The 24,835-nt window shown below is 47.1% G+C and overlaps 1 protein-coding gene across 3 annotated transcripts in view; it reads left to right on the top strand.

The window, feature by feature from the left end:
* The window catches only part of LOC139240514 (tubulin alpha-3 chain-like), a 60,545-nt gene that overhangs the window by 11,489 nt on the left and 24,221 nt on the right, over nt 1-24,835 (top strand). For all 3 annotated transcript variants that reach the window (XM_070869056.1, XM_070869058.1, XM_070869055.1), the window contains exon 4: nt 7,096-7,776. In XM_070869056.1, the coding sequence (XP_070725157.1) occupies nt 7,096-7,776 (681 nt within the window). The remainder of the gene's footprint in view (nt 1-7,095; nt 7,777-24,835) is intronic.

The raw sequence follows: 24,835 nt of genomic DNA, 5'->3' as shown, positions 1-24,835 counted from the left end.
ACCCAGAGCGGGAAAGTGGGATGAGGCCGGGTAGCTCTTGGTCGGCCGGCACAGACACGATGGGCCGAAATGGCCTCCTCCCGCGCTGTAAACGTCTCTGATTCTACAGAGAGCCAGCATGGGCTCGATGGGTGACTGTATGATCCCATGACTTCTGCCAGTCTCCCAGGAGCCAATAGGTGTGCACGGTAAGAAGGGAAGGGACACTTTGATCTCTTACTCGTTGAGTTGTCAATGTTCGGGAAGCAGAAGGGAGAGGTTCAAGATCCCCATCCCTGGAACGGGCCACTTTTCCTGTTTGCCCCCACCCCCCCCCCCCCCAAACTGGCCCCCAACCATGCCACCGTAAACTGTAGTGCAGCTGCAGACTTGGAGTCTGGTCACCAACCTGTTTTGGGGCTGGAGGGATTCTAGGCCCATAAAACTGCAGCGAAGGTGCCACTTTGCTCTGTGGCCGCCCTCGTCTCGCTGCCTTTCTGACCTGTTTGGTTCCCAGCCACGAGATCCTTCCAGCGAAACTTGCAGGAGAGGTGAGGGTGTACCTGTGTGCCCCCTGAAAACATAAGAATTAGGAGCAGGAGCAGGCCATTCGGCCCCTCGAGCCTGCTCCACCATTCACTAAGATCATGGCTGATCTTCGACCTCAACTCCACCCTCGCTCGATCTACATATCCCTTGGTTCCCTTAATATCCCCAAATCTAGCGATCTCTGTCTTGAATATACTCAACGACTGAGCCTCCACAGCTCTCTGGGGCAGAGAATTCCAAAGATTCACCCCCCTCTGAGTGAAGAAGTTTCTCCTCATCTCTGTCCTAAATGGCCGCCCCCTTATCCTGAGACTGTGACCCCTGGTTCTAGACTCCCCAGCCCGGGGGAAACACCCTCCCTGCATCTACCCTGTCAAGCCCTGTAAGAATTGTGTCTGTTTCAATGTGATCACCTCTCATTCTTCTAAACTCCAGAGAATATCGGCCCAGTCTGCTCAATCTCTCCTCATAGGACAATCCCCCCATCCCAGGAATCAGTCTGGTGAACCTTCGCTGCACTCCCTCTATGGCACGTATATCCTTCCTTAGGTAAGGAGACCCAAACTGTGCACAATACTCCAGGTGTGGTCTCACCAGGGCCTGATATAATCGCAGTAAGACATCTTTACAAGCTTGGACAACCTTACAATAGAGGCGAGAACCAGACCTGGGCCTCCTGCAAGGGGCATCCCTTCACAGTTGCGATGTGGAGCACCCTTCAAAAACAACTTGTGTTTTTCCAGTGCCTTTAACTTAATAAAACGTCCCACAGGAGCGTTATCATAAAAAGCAAAATTTGACACTCGGGAGATGTTAGGCCATATAGCTTGTTCAAAGAGGCAGGTTTTGAGGAGCGTCTTAAAGGAGGAAAGTGTAATGTTTGCACCTGGTGAGAATGCTCACCGATTGGTCGAGCTGTTGAGTTGGGGGTGGGTTAGCCAGTCACGTGATGTTCACAAGACTCAATAAAACCCCGGCCAGTTGGGTTCAGGGGGTCCATGATGAGGAATGCAGTTGTGAGCCTCGTGGATAAACTGGTAATGTGTAGTGTAAGAACATAAGAAATAGGAGCAGGGGTCGGCCATTTGGCCCCTCGAGCCTGCTCCGCCATTCTATAACATCATGGCTGATCTGATCGTAGACTCAGCTCCACTTCCCTGCCCGCTCCCCATAACCCTTTATTCCCTTGTCGCTCAAAAATCTGTCTATCTCCGCCTTAAATATATTCAATGTCCCGGCCTCCACAGCTCTCTGGGGCAGAGAATTTCACAGATTCACAACCCTCAGAGAAGAAATTCCTCCTCATCTCTGTTTTAAATGGGCAGCCCCTTATTCTAAGACTATGCCCCCTAGTTTTAGTTTCCCCTGTTAGTGGAAACATCCTCTCTGCATCCACCTTGTCGAGCCCCCTCACTATCTTATGTTTCGATAAGATCACCTCTCATTCTTCTGAACTCTAATGAGTAGAGGGCCAACCTACTCAACCTTTCCTCATAAGTCAACCCCCTCATCGCCAGAATCAACCGAGTGAAGCTTCTCTGAACAGCCTCCAAAGCAAGTACATCCTTCCGTAAATATGGAAACCAAAACTGCACGCAGTATTCCAGGTGTGGCCTCACCAGTACCCTTTACAGTTGTAGCAGGATAGTGTGATTGTTAAATCTTTGTTGATAAACCAACTCGCTCTTAATAGCAATGTGTTGCTATGAATTCTTAAGCTAAGAATCCATAAAGCTAATACATTACAGAAAGAGAAGTGGAGAGACTAAGGGAAGGAATTGCAGAGCTTACGAGCTGAAGGTATGGCCACCAATGGTGGAGCATTTCAAATCGTGAATGCTAAAAAAGGCCAGAATAGGTGGAGAGCTGAAATATAGAAAATAGGTGCAGGAGTAGGCCATTCGGCCCTTCGAGCCTGCACCACCATTCAATAAGATCATTCCCTCAGTACCCCATTCCTGCTTTCTCTCCATACCCCTTGATCTCTTAAGCCATAAGGGCCACATCTAACTCCTTCTTGAATATATCCAATGAACTGGCCTCAACAACTCTGTGGCAGGGAATTCCACAGGTTAACAACTCTCTGAGTGATGAAGTTTCTCCTCATCTCAGTCCTAAATGGGCTATCCCTTATCCTAAGACTGTGTCCCCTGGTTCTGGACTTCCCCATCATCGGGAACATTCTTCCCGCATCTAACCTGTCCAATCCCGTCAGAATCTTGTAAGTTTCTATGAGATCCCCTCTCATCCTTCTAAACTCCAGTGTATAAAGGCCCAGTTGATCCAGTCTCTCCTCATATGTCAGCCCTGCCATCCCGGGAATCAGTCTGGTGAACCTTCATCGCACTCCTCAATAGCAAGAACGTCCTTCCTCAGATTAGGAGACCAAATTGAACACAATATTCCAGGTGACGCCTCACCAAGGCCCTGTATAACTGCAGTAAGATCTCCCTGCTCCTATACTCAAATCCTCTCGCTATGAAGGCCAACATACCATTTGCGTTCTTCACCGCCTGCTGTATCTGCATGCCAACCTTCAATGACTGATAAACCATGACACCCAGGTCTTGTTGCACCTCCCCTTTTCCTAATCTGCCGCCATTCAGATAATATTCTGCCTCCCTGTTTTTGCCACCAAAGTGGATAACCTCACATTTATCCACATTATACTGTATCTGCCATGCATTTTCCCACTCACCTAACCTGTCCAAGTCACCCTGCAGCCTTTTAGCGTCCTCCTCCAAGCTCACACTGCCACCCAGCTTAGTGTCATCTGCAAACTTGGATATTTTACACTCAATTCCTTCATCTAAATCATTAATGTATATTGTAAAGAGCTGGGGTCCCAGCACTGAGCCCTGTGGCACTCGACTAGTCACTGCCTGCCATTCTGAAAAGGACCCTTTTATCCCGACTCTCTGCTTCCTGTCTGCCAACCAGTTCTCTATCCACGCCAGTATATTACCCCCAATACCATGTGCTTTAACTTTGCACACCAATCTCTTGTGTGGGACCTTGTCAAAACCCTTTTGAAAGTCCAAATACACCACATCCACTGGTTCTCCCTTGTCCACTCTACTAGTTACATCCTCAAAAAGATCTAGGGAGATTGTTGGGCTGGAGGAGATTAGAGATAAGCAGGCATTTGATAAATTCCCTCATAAGAGACTGTTAACTAAACTTGACTTGAGGGCAAATCATTGACCTGGTTAGGAAATTGTCTGAGTGGCGGGAGACAGTGGGGATAATGGGCAGGATCGGTAATTGGCAGGATGTGACTGGTGTCCTGCAGGGATCTGTGCTGGGGCCTCAACTATTCACTGCATTTATTAACAACTGAGATGATGCGATCGAAAGCCACATACCTAAATTTGCCGAGAACACAAAAATAGGCAGCATTGTAAGCAGTGCAGATGAGAGCATAAAATGACAAAAGGATGTCGACAGATTACGTGAATGGGCAAAACTGTGGCAAATGCAGGCAAATGCCAGGTCATCCACTTTGGACCTAAAAAGAATAGAACAGGGTCCTTTCTAAATGGTAAAGCTAATGACATCAGAGATCCACCAAGCGACTTGGTCCAAGAACATAGATCATTAAAATGTCATGAACAGGTGCAGAAAATAATCAAAATGGCTAATGGAATATCTAGAGGACTAGAATACAAGGGGGTAGAAGTTATGCTGCAGCTGTACAAAGCTCTGGTTAGACCACACCTGGGGCACTGTGAGCAGTTCTGGGCACCACACCATAGGGAGAGTATATTGGTCTTGGAGGGAGTGCAGCGTAGGTTTACCAGAATGATTTCCGGAATTCAAGGGTTGAATTATGGAGAGAATGCACAAACTCGGGTTGTATTCCCTGGAATTTTGACGGTTAAGGGGTGATTTGAGTGGAGCGTAAGATATTAAGGGGAAGATGGAGAGAAACGATTTCTGCTGTTTGGGGAGTCTAACACGAAGGGAGTATAGTCTAAACATTAGAGCCAGGCCTTCAGAAGTAAAATTAGGAAACATTTCTATACACAAAGGGTGGTAGAACTTTGGAATTCTCTCCTGCAAATGGCAATTGATCGGTCAGTTGTCAATTTTCAATCTGCGATTTGTCCATTTTTGTTAACCAAAGGTGTTGAGCAAAGGCAGGTAGGTGAAGTTAGGTTGCAGATAAGTCATGATCTCATTGAATGGTGGAACAGGCTCGAGGGGCTGAATGTCCTCCACTTAAACATAGAAACATAGAAAATAGGTGTAGGAGTAGGCCATTCGGCCCTTCGAGCCTGCACCGCCATTCAACAAGATCATGGCTGATCACCCACCACAGCACCTCCCCCCCACGCCCCCTCCACACCCCCCGACCCCCCCCACAGCCGCAAGGACCACATCCAACTCCCTCCTGAACACATCTAATGAACTGGAATCAACAACTCTCTGCGGCAGGGAACCCCACAGGCCAACAACTCCCCGAGTGAAGAGGTCTCTCCCAATCCCAGCCCCAAACAGCCCACCCCCCCATCCCAAGACCGTGCCCCCCACACCACCCCCCCGGTTCCGGACGCACCCCCCGGATGTCGAGCCCCCAGCCCCGGCCGCTCCGGAGCCACGCCCCCGCGACGCCAACCACACCACATCCGCCAACCGCCATCTGCGCAGTCAACCCGTCCACCCCACTCTGAACACTCCCCGCATCGAGGCACAGAGCCCCCAGGCCCGCCCCTCCAACACACGTCGCCTCCCCCCCCCCCCCCCCCCCCCAGACCTCCACTGCAATGTGGCCCCTCCTGTCCCCCGCCCTGGGTTTCTCCGCCCCCCCCCCCCACCCCCCACCTCCACCACTCTCCCCTCCATCCCCCGCCCCTGTCTCCCCTCAACTTCCCTCTGCCTCCCCGCACAGGCTCCCATCTTGGGGGCGGTAACCTTCTGGGGCCAGGAATTTTAGCCCCCAGCCTGGAAGTCCTGCTCCCACCGCAGAATTGGCCTTACCCCCCCCCTCAATGGAAGCGGAGTGCAATTTCCCACACTCCACTTCCTTTGGGGGCAGTTACCGGGGCACGACTGGATGCTCCTGTTCCTAAGGAGGGGCGAGGAGGCCAAAGAGAGATTTGAAAAAGCGGATGAGAAGTTTAAAATCGAGCCGTTGCTTAACTGGGAGCCAATGTAGGACAGGGAAGCGGGGTGTGTGGGACTTGGTGTGAGTTAGGGCATGGGCGGCAGAGGCTTGAATGACCTCCAATTTATGGAGGGTAGAGCTCGGGAGGCTGGCAAAGAGTGCGTTGGGATAGTCTATTCGAGAGCTGATAAAGGTATGGAGGAGAGCTTCAGTGGCAGATAAGTTGAAGTAACGGCGGAGAAGGTTTATTATTACAAGGCGAAAATGGGCGGTGTTAGTGATAGAATGGATATGAGGTAGGACCAAATATGACACACGGGTTGCGGACAGGATTTGGCAACCAATTGCCAGGGAGATGAATCGAATCGGTGGCAATTGGAACGGAGTTTGTGGTGGGAACTGAAGACAATGGCCGAGAAATGCGGGCCGCTTCGGGTCCGTACGGAGTGTGTACGGACCCAGCAAGGCATCGCCAATGCCGGTTTTCGGCCCACAAAACGCATGCCCTGAAAACCGACTTTTCCGACCGGCAAGCTGGAGCCTGACAGATCCTCCGCATCTCGGGAGCGAGGACATTCACACGGGCAGGATTGCGGAATTTACCCATATCTTGCCCAGCCAATGTCCTCAAAACTCTTGCGCCTGATAAAAGCAGATGCATCGCCTACTGTTACAGGCGTAAGAGTCTGAATACACACTTAAACCATACAAAAATCTAATAAAATTAAATTAAAAAAAAAAACACTTTATTTTTAAAACCCTGCCCATTTATTTTGAACCATAATTAAACTTTTTTTTTAAACTTGAGGGAAAAAAAATTTTCTCTAAGATATTTATTAACTTTAATTTCAATTAAATTTAATTATGTTTGGTGTGTTTTTCATTTTTTATTTGGTGTTACTGTGTTTGGGTTTTTTTTCTCGATTTTAATAGCAATGAGAACTGGTCGATACGGAGTTCCCATTGCTATTAATTGAGAAAGCTTTACCTGATTGGTTGAGCAGTCACACGTGACTGCATCGTCTCCGTGGGAACCTGGAGGACGGGAGCGCGCTCCGCAGCGCGGGAAGAGAAGGCCTCCCCACCGGAATCCCACACTCCTCCGGAACCACCAGGTACTTGCCCGCGGAAAGCCTCCAACCGCAATTTCTGGGCCGTCCGGCCTTTCCGACATTTAACTGCTCGAAGCTTCTTCTCATCCAGTGCTGCATGGCGGACAAGCAGCCTGATAGTATAGAGGCGATGGAGGGTTGGCGAGAGCTGGGGGAGAGGTCGAGCTGGGTATCGTCGGTGCTTAGGTGGGAACTCGCGCTGCGTGGCCCGATGATGTCACTGAGGCGCAGCATGTAGATGGGAAATAAGAACAGGTCAAGGATCAATCCTTGGTGGACACCAGAGGTAACAGTGTGGGATGTTCTTCACAGCTTTTAACGTTCTGTACCTTTTTTTTTTGCCCACAGGCGGACCTGTGCACAGGACTACAGGGTTTCCTCATCTTCCACAGTTTCGGGGGTGGGACCGGCTCGGGCTTTGCTTCACTCCTGATGGAGAGACTCTCCGTCGACTACGGCAAGAAATCCAAACTGGAGTTTGCCATTTACCCTGCGCCGCAGATTTCCACCGCGGTGGTCGAGCCCTACAACTCCGTGCTGGTCACCCACTGCACCCTCGAGCACTCTGACTGCGCCTTCATGGTGGACAACGAGGCCATTTACGACGTGTGTCGGCGTAACCTTGACATCGAGCGCCCCACCTACACCAACCTCAACCGTCTCATTGGCCAGATAGTGTCGTCCATCACAGCGTCACTACGGTTTGACGGAGCGCTCAACGTGGACCTGGGTGAATTCCAAACCAACCTGGTCCCCTATCCCCGCATCCACTTCCCACTGGTGACCTATGCGCCCCTTATTTCGGCCGAGAAGGCTTACCACGAGCAACTATCTGTGGCAGAGCTCACCAACTCGTGCTTTGAGCCAGCCAACCAGATGGTGAAGTGCGACCCCCGCCAGGGCAAGTACATGGCGTGCTGCATGCTGTACCGAGGGGACGTGGTGCCGAAGGATGTCAACGCAGCCATCGCCACCATCAAGACCAAGCGCTCGATCCAGTTTGTTGATTGGTGCCCGACTGGGTTCAAGGTAAGACCATAAGAAGTGTGCCACGGGGCCCTCGAGCCTGATCCGCCATTCAATAAGATCATGGCTGATCTACTCCCTCAACTCCACCTTCATATCCAATCCCCTCAATTCCCCTCGAATCCAAAACTCTTATCGATCTCAGCCTTAAATATACTCAACGATCCAGCATCCACAGCCCATTGGGGTAGAGAACTCCAAAAGTTCACAACCCTCTGAGTGAAGAAATTTCTCCTCGTCTCAGTCTTAAATGGCTGTCACCTTGTCCTGAAACTATGATCCCTAGTTCTAGAATCTCCAGCCAGGGAAGTGAGGGGGGGGCCTGTTCAATTCCTGATCTCGGAACAGGAGTAGGCCATACAGACCAGCCCTCTTCGATCCTAACTATCTGTACCTCAACTCCAATGTATCCCTCTTTGATACATGTCCCCGATACCCTTAACTGGCAATTTATTAATTACATAGATATACGGCACAGAAACAGGTCATTCGGCCCAACCAGTCCGTGCCAGTGTTTATGCTCCACTCGAGCCTCCTCCTGTTTTTCCTCATCTAAATCTATCTTCATAACCCTCTATTCCCTTCTCCCCCCCAATGCTTGTCCAGCCTCCCCTTAAATGCATCGATACTATTCGCTTCAACCCCTCCCTGTGGCAGCGAGTTCCAGATTCTCACCACTCTCTGGGTAAAGAAGTTTCTCCTGAATTCCCCATTGGATTTTTTGGTGACTATCTTATATTGATGGTCTCTAGTTATGCTCTTCCCCACAAGTGGAAACATTCTCTCTCTATCCACTCTAACAAAACCTTTCATAATTTTAAAGACCTCTATTAGGTCACCCCTCAGCTTTCTTTCTTCAAGAGAAAACAGACCCAGCCTGTTCATCCTTTCCTGATATGTGCACCCTCGCATTTCTGGTATCATCCTTGTAAATCTTCTCTGCACCTTCTCCAGTGCCTCTATATCCTTTTTATAATATGGCAACCACAGCTGTCCACAGTGTGGTCTAACCCAGGGTCGATACAGGTTTAGCATAACTTCCCTACTTTTCAATTCTATCCCTCTAGAAATAAACCCTATGTTGTGGAAAAATATTTCCGAGACTGTGTAATATATAAAGAGAGGTTTATTAAATCTGAGACAAAGCTTTGGGAGAAGTGTTAAAGACCCCTGTCTTTGAACCATCTTCTCAAATTGGTATCTGCAGTGAAGTTCTTTTATCTTACAAATTACGTCACTTTACAACACATGCTTTAGCACTACAAAGCTTTGACTATCGAAGGCTAAGCTTTTGATATAACCCATCCTGCATTGTGACAGGGCAGTATAAACAAGTGCAGGCTTTTGACACCGGTATAAACAAACATACCCAGCACTTAACTCTCCAGTGTTCATGATCTCACTTTCCTATCTGCATTAACTCAAGGCCAGCATACCTTAAAGTCTAACTGGTTTTTTTATATCGAGCATAATGCATCAGTATTGTCCCTTACAAAATTCATTTAAAGGGGAAAATAAAACAAATGTTTGGTCCCGTATACTAGTCCAGTATATGTCCAAAATTCCGCTCCAACAGTATTCCCCCTTTTGGTCCTGGAGGATGTTTACGAAATCCAGATGACCACAATGATAGTAGCATATATTCGTCCTTTGGGGTATGTTACTTCCCTGATGTTCCGTATGTCCACCTTGCCTGTAGCTCTAGGCTACCCTTCAAGGATAGTGGTCGGTGTCATTGTCGTCTGTTTCTTCATCCTTGGTGTCTTCAGGTATTTCCATCAGGTGTGCTTCTTCTTTGGCGATTACACTGGCTACTGGCATCAGTCGAGCCATCATAACTTTACAGCAGATATTAAAACACCCGATAATCAGACAGCAAGTAATTATTATTACAACCAGAATAATTACTCCATGCATAAGATAGGACCCCCAGGATTCCCCCTAACAGCCAGTCAAACCAGCCAGATCCTCCTGCTGTCGTGGATAACTTCTTTACCTCCCTTCTTATGTGATCAGCGAGGTTGGTTATGTTTTCTGAATTATCAGGAATGTAAGTGCAACATTCAGCTCCAATTAAGGCACATTGTGCGTATGGCTATCCATTTCAGCCGTTATGCCCTCCATTGCTTCAGCAGTGTCATTAACTATCTGTTCCAGTACCCTCTCTAGGTTACGTAATTCATCCATGGTGCGTCCTATCCCGAATGGGAGCATCATGACCCCAAATAGCCCCTCTACCGGGGTAAGATCTCGTCTTAGTCGACTGGTGTCTGTACTTCTGCTAAAGTACGTACCCGTCTGACAAAAGGGACCACATATCCCAAATAACAGGACCCCCCTCCAGTCCTGTGGCAACCAGGGGTAGGCCTTATGCCCGCACACAAAATAAGTGCCATTGTATGCTGTTAGATTCGATCCCAATCTCTCTCTCAGCCCCCGTCGCCACCTAATCTTAGGGTCCCAGTCCTGGCTACTTGTCTGATTCTTCAAACCCTCGATTTCAAAGAACCCCTGGTTTGTTGTTTCGCTGGCTATTATGTTCCACCTGGTGAGGTTAAAGTATTGCGTACAATTGCTATATCCTGCTACAAAACCTGTTTCCTCACCAGTCAGGTCTCTGGTGAAACAAATGTCAGCGGTGGGCCTTCCAACTCCTGAGGTGTTGGTCAAAACCAGGAACGGGGGTCGTACCGACCTGTTGTATTCCGGCTGGTATCAACCGTCAATGCATCCAAAAGGTAACCCCCCGATCTCCACGTTTCTTTATCCCCACTCTGGTTCCAAGTATCATTTACTTCCCCTGTACCGTTTTGTCGCATTACCCACTCTGCTACTTCCGAAATGTTAAGGGAGATTGACCTCAAAGGGATGCCTCCTTTGCTATGTATGGGGATGTGCGAACATATCCAGCAACTGGAAAAGTTCTCATTTTGCACATAAACATAAGACATGTACAAAAAGTTATTTACATGTAACTCTCGTTTCGTTCTAGCTAGCAGGCCGGACCTAACACGAACTATGATAATCGCACCGATCGCAATATATCGTTTCATCTTATTCCTCTATAATTAACAAATAGTCAAAGGCAAAATGGCCGTATGGCTTGCTTGAAGAATCTCTCGCTGTCAATCTGTAAATAGACAAACAACAACAACTAATACGTGTGCTAAACGGCTGGTTCAAAAACCTGAAGCTGGGTCCAATGCTTCCATTGTCCATTCCCTTTAACATCGATGCAGGCACAAGTGTCCCTGCTAATTATAACCTCGTACAGTCCTATCCATTTTGGGGCAAACCCCGGTTTTCCCGGGAGGACTCTTGCCATAACGCGACTTCCCACCAACGGGACTTCAGGGAGCTTTGTAAGCTCTGCTTCCGCGTCTCTTTCTTCCTGATTGTCCCTAACTAATTTATGCATCCCTTTTAATTGAGTACTTAGTTCCAAAACATACCGTTTTATTTTGTCTTTTAATGGGCCTACATCGGCCCCCCCCGTTATGATGTTCTCTGGTAATTGCATCGCCCTTCCTGTCATTAGTTCATAAGGGGTTAATCCGGTTGTCCGGTTTGTCGAAGCTCTTAACTTCATCAATATAATGGGTAATACTTCTGTCCACGTTTTTCCTGACGTTTGCTTGGCCTTTGCCAGGGCATTCTTAAGGGTATGGTTCATGCGCTCTACCATCCCAGAACTCTGCGGGTGGTAGGGGATGTGGAATTTTTGTTTTATGCCCATCAGCTGTTATACTGTTTTTACAATCTTCCCGGTGAAGTGGGTGCCTTGGTCGGAGTCTATCTGAAGAGGGACTCCCCATCGGGGAATCACCTGCTCGGTCAATATCCTTGCCACTGTTGAGGCAGTGCAATCACGTGTGGGGAAATCTTCCACCCACCGGGTAAATTGATCTATAATCACTCGGCAATATCTTTTTCCATGGGATGGGGGCAAAGGACCTGTGAAATCAATTTGTACGTGTTCCCATGGCCCCCGTGGACGGGGCTGGTGTCCCATTTTAATTTTAATGGGCCTGCCTGGATTATATTGTGCGCACGTAGCGCATCGATGGCAATATTTGGTGATATCTCTCCCCATCCCTTTCCACCACCAATCTCTCCCAAGACTCCCGGTCATGGCCTCTCGTCCTGAATGAGAAAGGCCATGACGCAACTCCAATAAGGTATTCTGTATGCATTCAGGCGCCATTACCTTGTCGTTTCGTCTCCAAACGTTATCCTTCCCTTGCGTTGCGCCCTGCTTTGTCCACATACTTATTTCCTCCTCAGAAGTGTCCTGGGGTAGTTTCTCAATACTTACCTGTTCGTCTCGGGCCCCAGCGGCGCTGACTTAATTTTAATAATTTAAAATCATTATCAATGGAGAGTGTTTTTTTTTCAATTAAACCAATATAATTTTCACAGCTGATATCAACTGGTATTTAGTAAGTTATGTCATTATCCATCGCAAACACCCCTTTTCCCCCATGCTGTCATATAATCGTGTACTACCCCGAATGCATATCTACTGTCCGTATAGATATTAACAATCTTATTTTCCGATAATTCCAGTGCCTGGGTAAGGGCTACCAGTTCTGCCACTTGAGCTGACGACCCCCCATTAATTCGCCCTGATTCATCTGTCTCTAGATCCTGGTTAACTACGGCCCATCCGGTATGAAGTAGTCCCTCTACGTATTTTCGTGAGCCGTCCACAAACAAGGTTTGTTCTGCGGTTTGAAGGGGGGCGTCTTTTATTCTATCCTCTTCCATATCCTCACATACCTCTTCGCAAAAGTGGGGTTCCCCTTCACCCATCATACCTTCTGCGGGGTTGTTTCCTACATCCCTAATTATGGTTACCGCTTTGTTGGGTGTTAAGAGGACTGCTTCCCACTTTGCCCGTCTCATATTAGATACGGTTCTCAGTTTTCCTGTGTTTAACATTTCTACCAATGTGTGTTTAGTGTGGAGAATGATGTTTCCAGTCATCACCACAGGCTCGCTTAATTTTTTTTACCGCCCAAGCTACGCAATCTAGCGCGGCTATACATCTGGATAACCCAGTCACCACCGGGCTTTCGGTGGTAGAGTAATAGGCTATAGGTCTCCTTTTATCAGGGATAAAGTTCCGGCTGTAATTAAAGAGGCCCAGTACCTTCCTCACCCCCCTTACCGTTACTGGTCTAGGCATGTCCTTGACAGCCTTTTTCCTGTCCAAGGGCATTTCTTTCAGCCCCTTGAGAGGCAGTACCCTAGGTACAGGACCTGGGATTTCCCTACCTGGGCCTTTTTGGGGAGTTAGTGGTGCTAACTCTTTCTTTTAAGATACCCTTTTCCACTAGCCCTTTTACTATTTCTACAACTGCTGTCCTAGCTTCAGGTCTTATAGGGTATTGTGGCAAGTCCCCCTTTTCTGCCCTCCTGCTGTTCCCGTGGCAGAGACCTTTTCCTGCTTTATCTTTTTCTTTTCTAAACTGCTAAAGCTTACTGTTTTAGCCTTTTTCAAAAGTCCCTTTTACACCTTCACAGATAGCTCACCACTCGCCCAGGAGTTTGACCTGATCCCTGAAGGTATTTCTAAATTTAAAACTTTTTTTTTTACTGAGCTAGAAGCTTTCGTGTCAAGGTTTTACACAAAGGAAAATGGGAGCGTTTTAAAAGGCATTCTTTATCTCATTCCTGGACTAAATTTATGTCTTTCAACCCAATTGCATGTTTTCTTTCGACAAGTAAGTGAGCGTGTCAAATTCTTTTTTTTTTTTACAACCGGGACCATGTATTTTTATCTTTTACTCAACAAACCTATCCTTTGTGCATTTCCTAGCTCCGTAACCTATCATCTGAATATATCCACACCTTCGTTTCTAACTTAAAATGTAATACCATAAGGTTCACAGTTTCTTAAACCTCTCACATACAGGACAACACTACGAAGGGTTTAAAAAAAAAACATTTCACTCTGTTTGGAAAGAGTGGGTGGAGCTAAAACAGGCAGGCAACTCCACACCTTCTTAAAACAGGCTTTCATTCATTCCACAGTCAAAATTACTCGAGTACTCTCTTCATTCAAAATAGACACTCACAAAAGTCTCTTCATTCAACAAAGCTTATAGTCACTATCAGCTTTTTTTATGGCATTACGTAATTACGCAAGTTACAATTAATGATAGGAATTAATTAATGACCCAGGCAGCCCACGTTTTACATTCCCTTCCTTACCTTCCATGTTCGCCAGTCTCGGACGTTTCCCTTTGTTTCTGTAATACTCACGGCCACGACTACTCTGTGGAGACCCTTTGTCTTCGCAACAAAGCTAGCGTGTTTCCTTACCACCGGAGTTTTCGGCTCTAGGTTGGATCGATCAGTTCCCTTCTGCACCGACCTTATTTACTAAAGGGACAACTGGTTAGTCAGCCTCTTCCCACTATCTGTTTACTCGTATCTTATACACTATCCCGTCATGCCCGTACACCTCTCTTTTCAGTCTCTAACACCAGATTCCAGATACTGTCTTAAGTGATCACGTCTGATCAGACAGTATCCTGCCGACTACGCCATTTTGTTGTGAAAAAATATTTCCGACACTGTATAATATATAAAGAGAGGTTTATTAAATCGGAGACAAAGCTTTGGGAGAAGTGTTAAAGACCCCTGTCTTTGAACCATCTTCTCAAATTGGTATCTGCAGTGAAGTTCTTTTATCTTACAAATTACGTCACTTTACAACACATGCTTTAGCACTACAAAGCTTTGACTATCGAAGGCTAAGCTTTTGATATAACCCATCCTGCATTGTGACAGGGCAGTATAAACAAGTGCAGGCTTTTGACACCGGTATAAACAAACATACCCAGCACTTAACTCTCTAGTGTTCATGATCTCACTTTCCTATCTGCATTAACTCAAGGCCAGCATACCTTAAAGTCTAACTTTTTTTTATATCGAGCATAATGCATCAGTATTGTCCCTTACAAAATTCATTTAAAGGGGAAAATAAAACAAATGTTTGGTCCCGTATACTAGTCCAGTATATGTCCAAAAATCCGCTCCAACACCCTAGTTCTTGGTTTTCTTTTTTTTTTATGGCCTTGTCACAACTGGCCATAAAAAAAGCAAACCAAGAACTAGGGTTTATTTCTAGAGTGATAGAATTGAAAAGTAGGGAAGTTATGCTAAACCTGTGTCACAAGCTTTATGTGTATTTGTGTATTTGTACTCCGAGATCCCTTTGTTCATCTACCCCACCCAGACTCACATCCTCCTAGTAATCAGTGACCTCCGTATTCAGTGTTGAAAATTTCAACTGACCAAGTATATCCATAGCGTTTTGGTGGTAGAGTTAAAGGTTTCTACGACTGTTTGTGTGGAAAAAGTGTTTCTCGATTTCTCTCCTGAATGGGCAATTTTGAATTAATTCTATAATTGTACGCCCTTGTTCTGGATTCCCCACTAAAGGAAATTACTTCTGTGCATCTGCTCTATCAAAAAACTTGATCATTTTAAACACCTCAATTAATCACCCCTCAACCTCTTTTTTTTATATACAAGGGAATACAAGCCAACTTTATGCAAGTCAGGAGTGTGATCGAATACGAAGTAACACCAACATTAGCGGCCTTGACCAGGCCAACATCCCCAGCATTGAAGCACTGACCACACTCGACCAGCTACGCTGGGCAGGCCACATTGTTCACGTGACTGACACGAGACTCCCAAAGCAAGCGCTCTACTCGGAACTCCTACACGGCAAACGAGCCAAAGGTGGGCAGAGGAAACGTTACAAGGACCACCCTCAAAGCCTCCCTGATAAAGTGCAACATCCCCACCGACACCTGGGAGTCCCTGGCCAAAGACCAGTCCGCCCTAAGTGGAGGAAGTGCATCCGGGAGGGCGCTGAGCACCTCGAGTCTCGTCGCCAAGAGCGTGCAGAAACCAAGTGCAGGCAGCGGAAGAAACGTGCGGCAAACCAGTCCCACCTTCCCCTTCCCTCAACCACTGTCTGTCCCACCTGTGACAGGGACTGTGGTTCCCGTATTGGACTGTTCAGTCACCTGAGAACTCACTTTGAGTGGAAGCAAGTCTTCCTCGATTGCGAGGGACTGCCTATGATGATGATGGAATACTCCCCACTTGCCTGGATGAGTTGCAGCTCCAACAACACTCCACAAACGCGACACCATCCAGGACAACGCAGCCGTCCATCACCCGAAACATTCACTCCCTCCACCAGCGGCGCACCATGGCTGCAGTGTGTCATCTTCGGCAGTCCCTTGGAATCGAGGATGACTTGCGTCCACACTAATGAGTTCTCACGTGACTGAGTCCAGTGCAGGACCTTCCGTCTCTGTCACGGGTGGGGCAGACAGTGGTTGGAGGGGACGGCTGGGTGGGGCACTTGGTTTGTCGTGCGCTCCTTCTGCTTGGCTTCCGCATACTCCCGGCAAAGAGACTCGTGTTCGGCACCTTCCCGGATTCTGAATCTCCATTTTGAGCGGTCCTGGGCCAGGGACGCCCAGGTGTTGGTGGGGATGTTGCACCTTTTCAAGGCGGCTCGGAGGGTGTCCTTAAAGCATTTCCTCTGACCACCTGGAGCTCGCTTGCCGTGTCGGAGCTCAGTAAAGCACTTGTTTTGGGAGTCTAGTATCGGGCATGCGGACAATGTGGCCCGCCCATCGGAGCTGATCGAGCGCGGTCAATGCTTCGATGCTGAGGTGTTGGCCTGAGAGCGAACACTGATGTCAGTGCACCTATCCTGCCAATGGATTTGTAGGATCTGGCGGAGGCAGCGTTGGTGGTACTTCTCTTTGAGGTGCCTGCTGTACATAGTCCATGTCTCTGAAGCATATAGTAGGGCGGGTGTCATTACTGCTCTGTATAGCATGAGCTTGGGTTTGAAGTCCTGTTCCTTAGGCAATCGAAGGCTGCACTGACACACTGAAGACGGTGTTGGACTTCGCCATTGCAAAATTAAAAAGGATATTAGGAATGCTAAGAGAGAGCACGAGAAATTCTTGGCCAGTAAAATTAAGGAAAACCCCACTATGTTCTAAAAATATATTAAGAGTAAGAGGGTAATTAAAGAAAGGGTAGGGCCTATTAGAGACCATGAGGGTAATCTTTGTGTGGAGGCGGAAGATGTTGGGAGGGTTCTTAACAAATACTTTGCATCTGTTTTCACAAAGGAAAGGGGCATTGCAGATACGGCTATCGAGGAGGAGTGTGATATTCTGGATGAAATGAACAGTGAGAGAGGAAGTATTAAGGGGTTTAGCAGCTTTGAAAGTAGATAAGTCCCCAGGCCCGGGTGAAATGCATCCCAGGCTGTTGAGCGAAGTAAAAGAGGAAATAGTAGAGGCCTTGACCATCATTTTCCAGACCACTTTGGATCTGAGCATGGTGCCGGAGGCTTGGAGGACTGCTAGTGTAATACCCTTGTTCAAGAAGGGAGAAAGGGATAATTACAGGCCTGTCAGTCTAACCTCAGTGGTGGGAAAATTATTAGAAAAAATCCTGAAAGACAGGATAAATCTACATTTGGAAAGCCAAGGATTAATTAGGGACAGTCAGCACGGATTTGTTAAGGGAAGATCGTGTCTGACTAACCATGAGGGTCGTGCGTACGATGTAGTATATTATCATCATCATAGGCAGTCCCTTAGAATTGAGGAAGACTTGTTTCCACTCTTAGAATGAGTCCTTAGGTGGCTGAGAGCCACAGTCCCTGCCACAGTTGGACAGACAGTCGTTGAGGGTAAGAGAGGTTGGGACAAGTTTGCCGCAAGTTCCTTCCGCAGCCTGCGCTTGTAGAAACATAGAAAATAGGTGCAGGAGTAGGCCATTCGGCCCTTCTAGCCTGCACCGCCATTCAATGAGTTCATGGCTGAACATGCAACTTCAGTACCCCATTCCTGCTTTCTCACCATACCCCTTGATCCCCTTAGTAGTAAGGACTACATCTAACTCTTTTTTGAATATATTTAGTGAATTGGCGTCAACAACTTTCTGTGGTAGAGAATTCCACAGGTTCACCACTCTCTGGGTGAAGAAGTTCCTCCTCACCTCGGTCCTAAATGGCTTACCCCTTATCCTCAGACTGTGACCCCTGGTTCTGGACTTCCCCAACATTGGGAACATTCTTCCTGCATCTAACCTGTCTAAACCCATCAGAATTTTAAACGTTTCTATGAGGTCCCCTCTCATTCTTCTGAACTCCAGTGAATACAAGCCCAGTTGATCCAGTCTTTCTTGATAGGTCAGTCCCGCCATTCCGGGAATCAGTCTGGTGAACCTTCGCTGCACTCCCTCAATAGCAAGAATGTCCTTCCTCAGGTTAGGAGACCAAAACTGTACACACTACTCCAGGTGTGGCCTCACCAATGCCCTGTACAACTGTAGCAACACCTCCCTGCCCCTGTACTCAAATCCCCTCGCTATGAAGGCCAACATGCCATTTGCTTTCTTAACCGCCTGCTGTACCTGCATGCCAACCTTCAATGACTGACGTACCATGACACCCAGGTCTCGTTGCACCTCCCCTTTTCCTAATCTGTCACCATTCAGATAATAGTCTGTCTCTGTTTTTACCACCAAAGTGGATAACCTCACATTTATCCACATTATACTTCATCTGCCATGCATTTGCCCACTCACCTAACCTATCCAAGTCGCTCTGCAGCTCACACTGCCACCCAACTTAGTGTCATCCGCAAATTTGGAGATACTACATTTAATCCCCTCGTCTAAATCATTAATGTACAATGTAAACAGCTGGGGCCCCAGCACAGAACCTTGCGGTACCCCACTAGTCACCGCCTGCCATTCTGAAAAGTACCCATTTATTCCTACTCTTTGCTTCCTGTCTGACAACCAGTTCTCAATCCATGTCAGCACACTACCCCCAATGCCATGTGCTTTAACTTTGCACATTAATCTTTTGTGTGGGACCTTGTCGAAAGCCTTCTGAAAGTCCAAATATACCACATCAACTGGTTCTCCCTTGTTCACTTTACTGGAAACATCCTCAAAAAATTCCAGAAGATTTATCAAGCATGATTTCCCTTTCACAAATCCATGTTGACTTGGACCTATCATGTCACCTCTTTCCAAATGCGCTGCTATGACATCCTTAATAATTGATTCCATCATATTACCCACTACCGATGTCAGGCTTACCAGTCTATAATTCCCTGTTTTCTCTCTCCCTCCTTTTTTAAAAAGTGGGGTTACATTGGCTACCCTCCACTCGATAGGAACTGATCCAGAGTCAATGGAATGTTGGAAAATGACTGTCAATGCATCCGCTATTTCCAAGGCCACCTCCTTAAGTACTCTGGGATGCAGTGTATCAGGCACTGGGGATTTATCGGCCTTCAATCCCATTAATTTCCCCAACACAATTTCCCGACTAATAAGGATTTCCCTCAGTTCCTCCTCCTTACTAGACCCTCTGACCCCTCTTATATCCGGAAGGTTGTTAGTGTCCTCCTTAGTGAATACCGAACCAAAGTACTTGTTCAATTGGTCCGCCATTTCTTTGTTCCCCGTTATGACTTCCCCTGATTCTGACTGCAGGGGACCTACGTTTGTCTTTAGTAACCTTTTTCTCTTTACATATCTATAGAACCTTTTGCAATCCGTCTTAATGTTCCCTGCAAGCTTCTTCTCATACTCCATTTTCCCTGCCCTAATCAAACCCTTTGTCCTCCTCCGCTGAGTTCTAAATTTCTCCCAGTCTCCGGGTTCACTGCTATTTCTGGCCAATTTGTATGCCACTTCCTTGGCTTTAATACTATCCCTGATTTCCCTTGATAGCCACGGTTGAGCCACCTTCCCTTTTTTATTTTTACGACAGACAGGAATGTACAATTGTTGTAGTTCATCCATGCGGTCTCTAAATGTCTGCCATTGCCCATCCACAGTCAACCCCTTAAATATCATTCGCCAATCTATCCTAGCCAATTCACACCTCATACCTTCAAAGTTACCCTTCTTTAAGTTCTGGACCATGGTCTCTGAATTAACTGTTTCATTCTCCATCCTAATGCAGAATTCCACCATATTATGGTCACTCTTCCCCAAGGGGCCTCGCACAATGGTATTGCTAATTAATCCTCTCTCATTACACAACACCCAGTCTAAGATGGCCTCCCCTCTAGTTGGTTCCTCGACATATTGGTCGATAAAACCATCCCTTATGCACTCCAGGAAATCCTCCTCCACCGTATTGCTTCCAGTTTGGTTAGCCCAATCTATGTGCATATTGTCTTCCGCATACACTCGCCGACGAGTCTCGAGGCACTTAGCACTCTCCCGGATCCTCCGCCTCCATCCAGGGCGGTCTTTGGCCAGGGACTTCCAGGAGTTGGTGGGGATGCTGCACTTTACCAGGGTGGCTTTAAGTCTGTCCTTGTAACGTATCCTCTGTCTATCTTTGGCTCGTTTGCCATGAAGGAGTTCCGAGTAGAGCGCTTGGTTCGGGAGTCTTCTGTCAGGCATGCGGACAATGTGGCCCTGCCCAGCGGAGCTGGTCGAGTGTGGTCAGTGCTTCGATGCTGGGGATGTTGGCCTGGTCGAGGATGCTAACGTTGGTGCGTCTGTCCTCCCAGGGAATTTGCAGGATCTTGCGGAGGCGTCGTTGGTGGCATTTCTACAGCGACTTGACTTGTCTACTATACATGGTCCATGTCTCTGAGCCATTCAGGAGGGCGGGTATTACTACAGCCCTGTAGACCATGAGCTTGGTGGCAGATTTGAGGGCCTGGTCTTCAAACACTCTTTTCCTCAGGCGGCTGAAGGCTGTGCTGGCGCACTGGAGGCGGTGTTGGATCTCCGCATCAATGTCTGCTCTTGTTGATAAGAGGCTCCCAAGGTATGGGAAATGGCCCACGTTGTTGAGTGCCATGCCGTGGATCTTGATGACTGGGGGGCAGTGCTGTGCAGCGAGGACAGGCTGGTGGAAGACTTTTATCTTACGGGTGTTTAGCGTAAGGCCCATACTTTCGTACGCCTTGGTACATACATCGACGGTGTCCTGGAGTTCAGCCTTTGCGTGTGCGCAGACGCAGCTTATATTAACTTTAGCAAGGCTTTTGATAAGGTCCCACGTGGTAGACTGGTCATGAAGGTTAAAGCCTGTGGGATCCAGGGCAAAGTGGCAAGTTGGATCCAAAATTGGCTTGGAGGTAGGAAGCAAAGGGTCATGATTGATGGATGCTTTTGTGACTGGAAGGATGGTTCCAGTGAGGTTCCGCAGGGACAGTACTCAGTACTGTGTCCCTTGCTTTTTGTGGTACCTATCAACGATTTAGATTTGAATATAGGGAGTATGATTAAGAAGTTTGCAGACGACACTAAAATTGGGGTGTGGTTGATAATGAAGAGGAACGTCATGGGCTGCAGGAGGATATCAATTTACTGGTTAGGTGGGCAGAGCAAATGGAATTTAATTCAGAGAAGTGTGAGGTGATGCGCTTTGGGAGGGCCAATAATGAAAGGGTATACACATTAAGCGGTCGGCCACTTAATAGTGTAGATGAATAAAGGGACCTTGGAGTGCTTGTCGACAGAACTCTTTTTGGGAGGAAACTAAAACATTAAATCATTAAATCGTGTCCCCCCGATCTGGGGGACACACCAAACATTTTCAAGGCCCTTTTTTTTGGTTTTTTCTTTGTGTTTTTTTTAAAGTTTTTTTGGGGGCACTGAAATGCTTGTCCACAGATCCCTGAAAGTAGCAGGCCAGGTGGATAAGGTGGTTAAGAACATAAGAAATAGGAGCAGGAGTCGGCCATACGGCCCCTCGAGCCTGCTCCGTCATTTAATCCGATCATGGCTGATCCAATCATGGACTCAGCTCCACTTCCCTGCCCGCCCCCTTATTCCCTTATCGGTTAAGAAACTGTCTATCTCTGTCTTAAATATATTCAATGTCCCAGCTTCCACAGCTCTCTGAGGCAGCGAATCCCACAGATTTACAACTCTCTGAGAGAAGAAATTCTTCCTCATCTCAGTTTTAAATGGGCGGCCCCTTATTCTAAGACCATGCGCCCTAGTTCTAGTCTCCCCCATCAGTGGAAACATCCTCTCTGCATCCACCTTGTCAAGCCCCCTCATAATCTTATACGTTTCGATAAGATCACCTCTCATTCTTCTGAATTCCAATGAGTAGAGGCCCAACCTACTCAACCTTTCCTCATAAGTCAACCCCCTCATCTCCGGAATCAACCGAGTGAACCTTCTCTGAACTGCCTCCAAAGCAAGTATATCCTTTCGTAAATATGGAAACCAAAACTGTACGCAGTACTCCAGATGTGGCCTCACCAATACCCTGAATAGCTGTAGCAAGACTTCCCTGCTTTTATACTCCATCCCCTTTGCAATAAAAGCCAAGATACCATTGGCCTTCCTGATCACTTGCTGTACCTGCATATCATCCTTTTAAGTTTCATGCACAATTACCCCCAGGTCCCGCTGTACTGCGGCACTTTGCAATCTTTCTCCATTTAAATAATAACTTGCTCTTTGATTTTTTTCTGCCAAAGTGCATGACCTCACACTTTCCAACATTATACTCCATCTGCCAAATTTTTTGCCCACTCACTGAGCCTGTTTATGTCCTTTTGCAGATTTTTTGTGTCCTCCTCACACATTGCTTTTTCTCCCATCTTTGTATCGTCAGCAAACTTGGCTACGTTACACTCGGTCCCTTCTTCCAAGTCGTTAATATAGATTGTAAATAGTTGGGGTCCCAGCACTGATCCCAGCGGCACCCCACTAATTACTGCCAACCAGCGAATAAACCTGTTGTGTATCTGTGAAGCATGCACTCCATGTTCCGCCAACAGGGAGCTCATCCCCTGAAGTCCCAAGGGATCCCAACAGCCCTTGGGAGCACTGTATATAAGCCGGCCCCTAAGGCCTGTTCCTCACTCTGGAGTGTCTTATTAAAAACTGAGATCACTGTTACTTTAACCTCCCTGTGTGCAGCCTCACCTGTGTTAGGAACACAATAGCTGGCGACGAGTATATGAGTCCAACGCAAAGATGCAGCAAACTGTGGGCATCCTGGAGAAGTTCTCGGAGAGTGAGGACTGGGAAGCCTGTGTCGAACAGCTAGACCAGTACTTTGTAGCCAACGAGCTGGACGGAGAAGGAAGTGCTGCAAAAAGGAGAGCGGTCCTCCTCACAGTCTGCAGAGCACCGACCTACAGCCTCATGAAGAATCTTCTGGCTCCGGTGAAACCCACAGATAAGTCGTATGAGGAGATGTGTATACTGGTTCGGGAGCATCTTAACCCAAGGGAGAGTGTGCTGATGGCGAGGTATCGGTTCTACACGTGCCAGCGATCTGAAGGTCAGGAAGTGGCGAGCTACGTCGCCGAGCTAAGGCGACTTGCAGGACAGTGAGTTTGATGGCTACCTGGAGCAAATGCTCAGAGACTTATTTGTACTGGGCATTGGTCACGAGACCATCCTACGAAAACTAATGACTGTAGAGACACCGACCCTCAGTAAGGCCATTGCGATAGCACAGGCGTTTATGTCCACCAGTGATAACACCAAACAAATCTCTCAGCACACAACTGCTAGCAATGTTCATAAATTAACTGGAACTGTGTTTGCGAGCAGAAATGTACAGGGCAGAACCCACAAGTCTGCAACTGCCAGCAGGCCTCAGGTGACCCAGATGACTGAGTCCCCAACAAATGATGAATGCAAAGCAATTTACAACTTGTTGGCGTTGTGGAGGCTTCCATTCAGCCTATTCATGCCGCTTCAAAGGGTATGTTTGCAAGAGCTGTGGAACAATGGGGCAACTCCAACGAGCTGCAAGCTCTGCAAAACCTGCTAACCAACACGTGGCAGAGGAAGATCGGTCCAAGGTGGATCAAAGCAATTTCGAGCCTCAGAGAGGAGGCAGATGCTGAAGTACACGGGGTGCACACATTTTTGCCTAACCCTAACCCTAACCCTAACCCTAAATGCTAAATGTCTAAAGATTACAAATGTCCACCTATAAGGCCATTACAGAAACGTGGTTGCAGGGTGGCCAAGACTGGGAATTAAACATACAGGGGTATCTGACAATTTGAAAAGATAGACAAGAAGGGAAAGGAGGTGGGGTAGCTCTGTTAATAAAGGATGATATCAGGGCAGTTGTGAGAGATGATATTGGCTGTAATGAACAAAATGTTGAATCATTGTAGGTGGAGATTAGAGATAGTAAGGGGAAAAAGTCACTGGTGGGCGTAGTTTATAGGCCCCCAAATAAGAACTTCACGGTGGGGCGGACAATAATCAAGAGAATAATAGAGGCATGTGAAAAAGGAACGACAGTAATCATGGGGGATTTTAACCTACATAGCGATTGGTCAAATCAAATCGCACGGGATAGCCTGGAGGAGGAATTCATAGAATGCATACGGGATTGTTTCTTAGAACAGTATGTTACAGAACCTACAAGGGAGCAAGTTTTCTTAGATCTGGTCCTGTGTAATGAGACAGGAATAATAAACAATCTCCTGGTAAAAGATTCTCTCGGAATGAGTGATCACAGTATGGTTGAATTTGTAATACAGATTGAGGGTGAAGAAGTAGTGTCTCAAACGAGCGTACTATGCTTAAACAAAGGGGACTACAGTGGGATGAGGGCAGAGTTGGCTAAAGTAGACTGGGAACACAGACTAAACGGTGGCACAATTGAGGAACAGTGGAGGACTTTTAAGGAGCTCTTTCACAGTGCTCAACAAAAATATATTCCAGTGAAAAAGAAGGGCAGTAAGAGAAGAGATAACCAGCTGTGGATAACCAAGGAAATAAAGGAGAGCATCAAATCAAATTAAAAACCAATGCGTATAAGGTGGCCAAGGTTAGTGGGAAACTAGAAGATTGGGAAAATTTTAAATGACAGCAAAGAATGACTAAGAAAGCAATAAAGAAAGGAAAGATAGATTACGAAAGTAAACTTGCGCAAAACACAAAAACAGATAGTAAAAGCTTTTACCGATATATAAAATGGAAAAGAGTGACTAAAGTAAATGTTGGTCCCTTAGAAGATGTGAAGGGG

The sequence above is a fragment of the Pristiophorus japonicus genome, chromosome 32 (assembly GCF_044704955.1).
Source record: "Pristiophorus japonicus isolate sPriJap1 chromosome 32, sPriJap1.hap1, whole genome shotgun sequence".
Lineage (NCBI taxonomy): Eukaryota > Metazoa > Chordata > Chondrichthyes > Pristiophoridae > Pristiophorus > Pristiophorus japonicus.
This window is presented reverse-complemented; position numbering and strand designations above follow the sequence as displayed.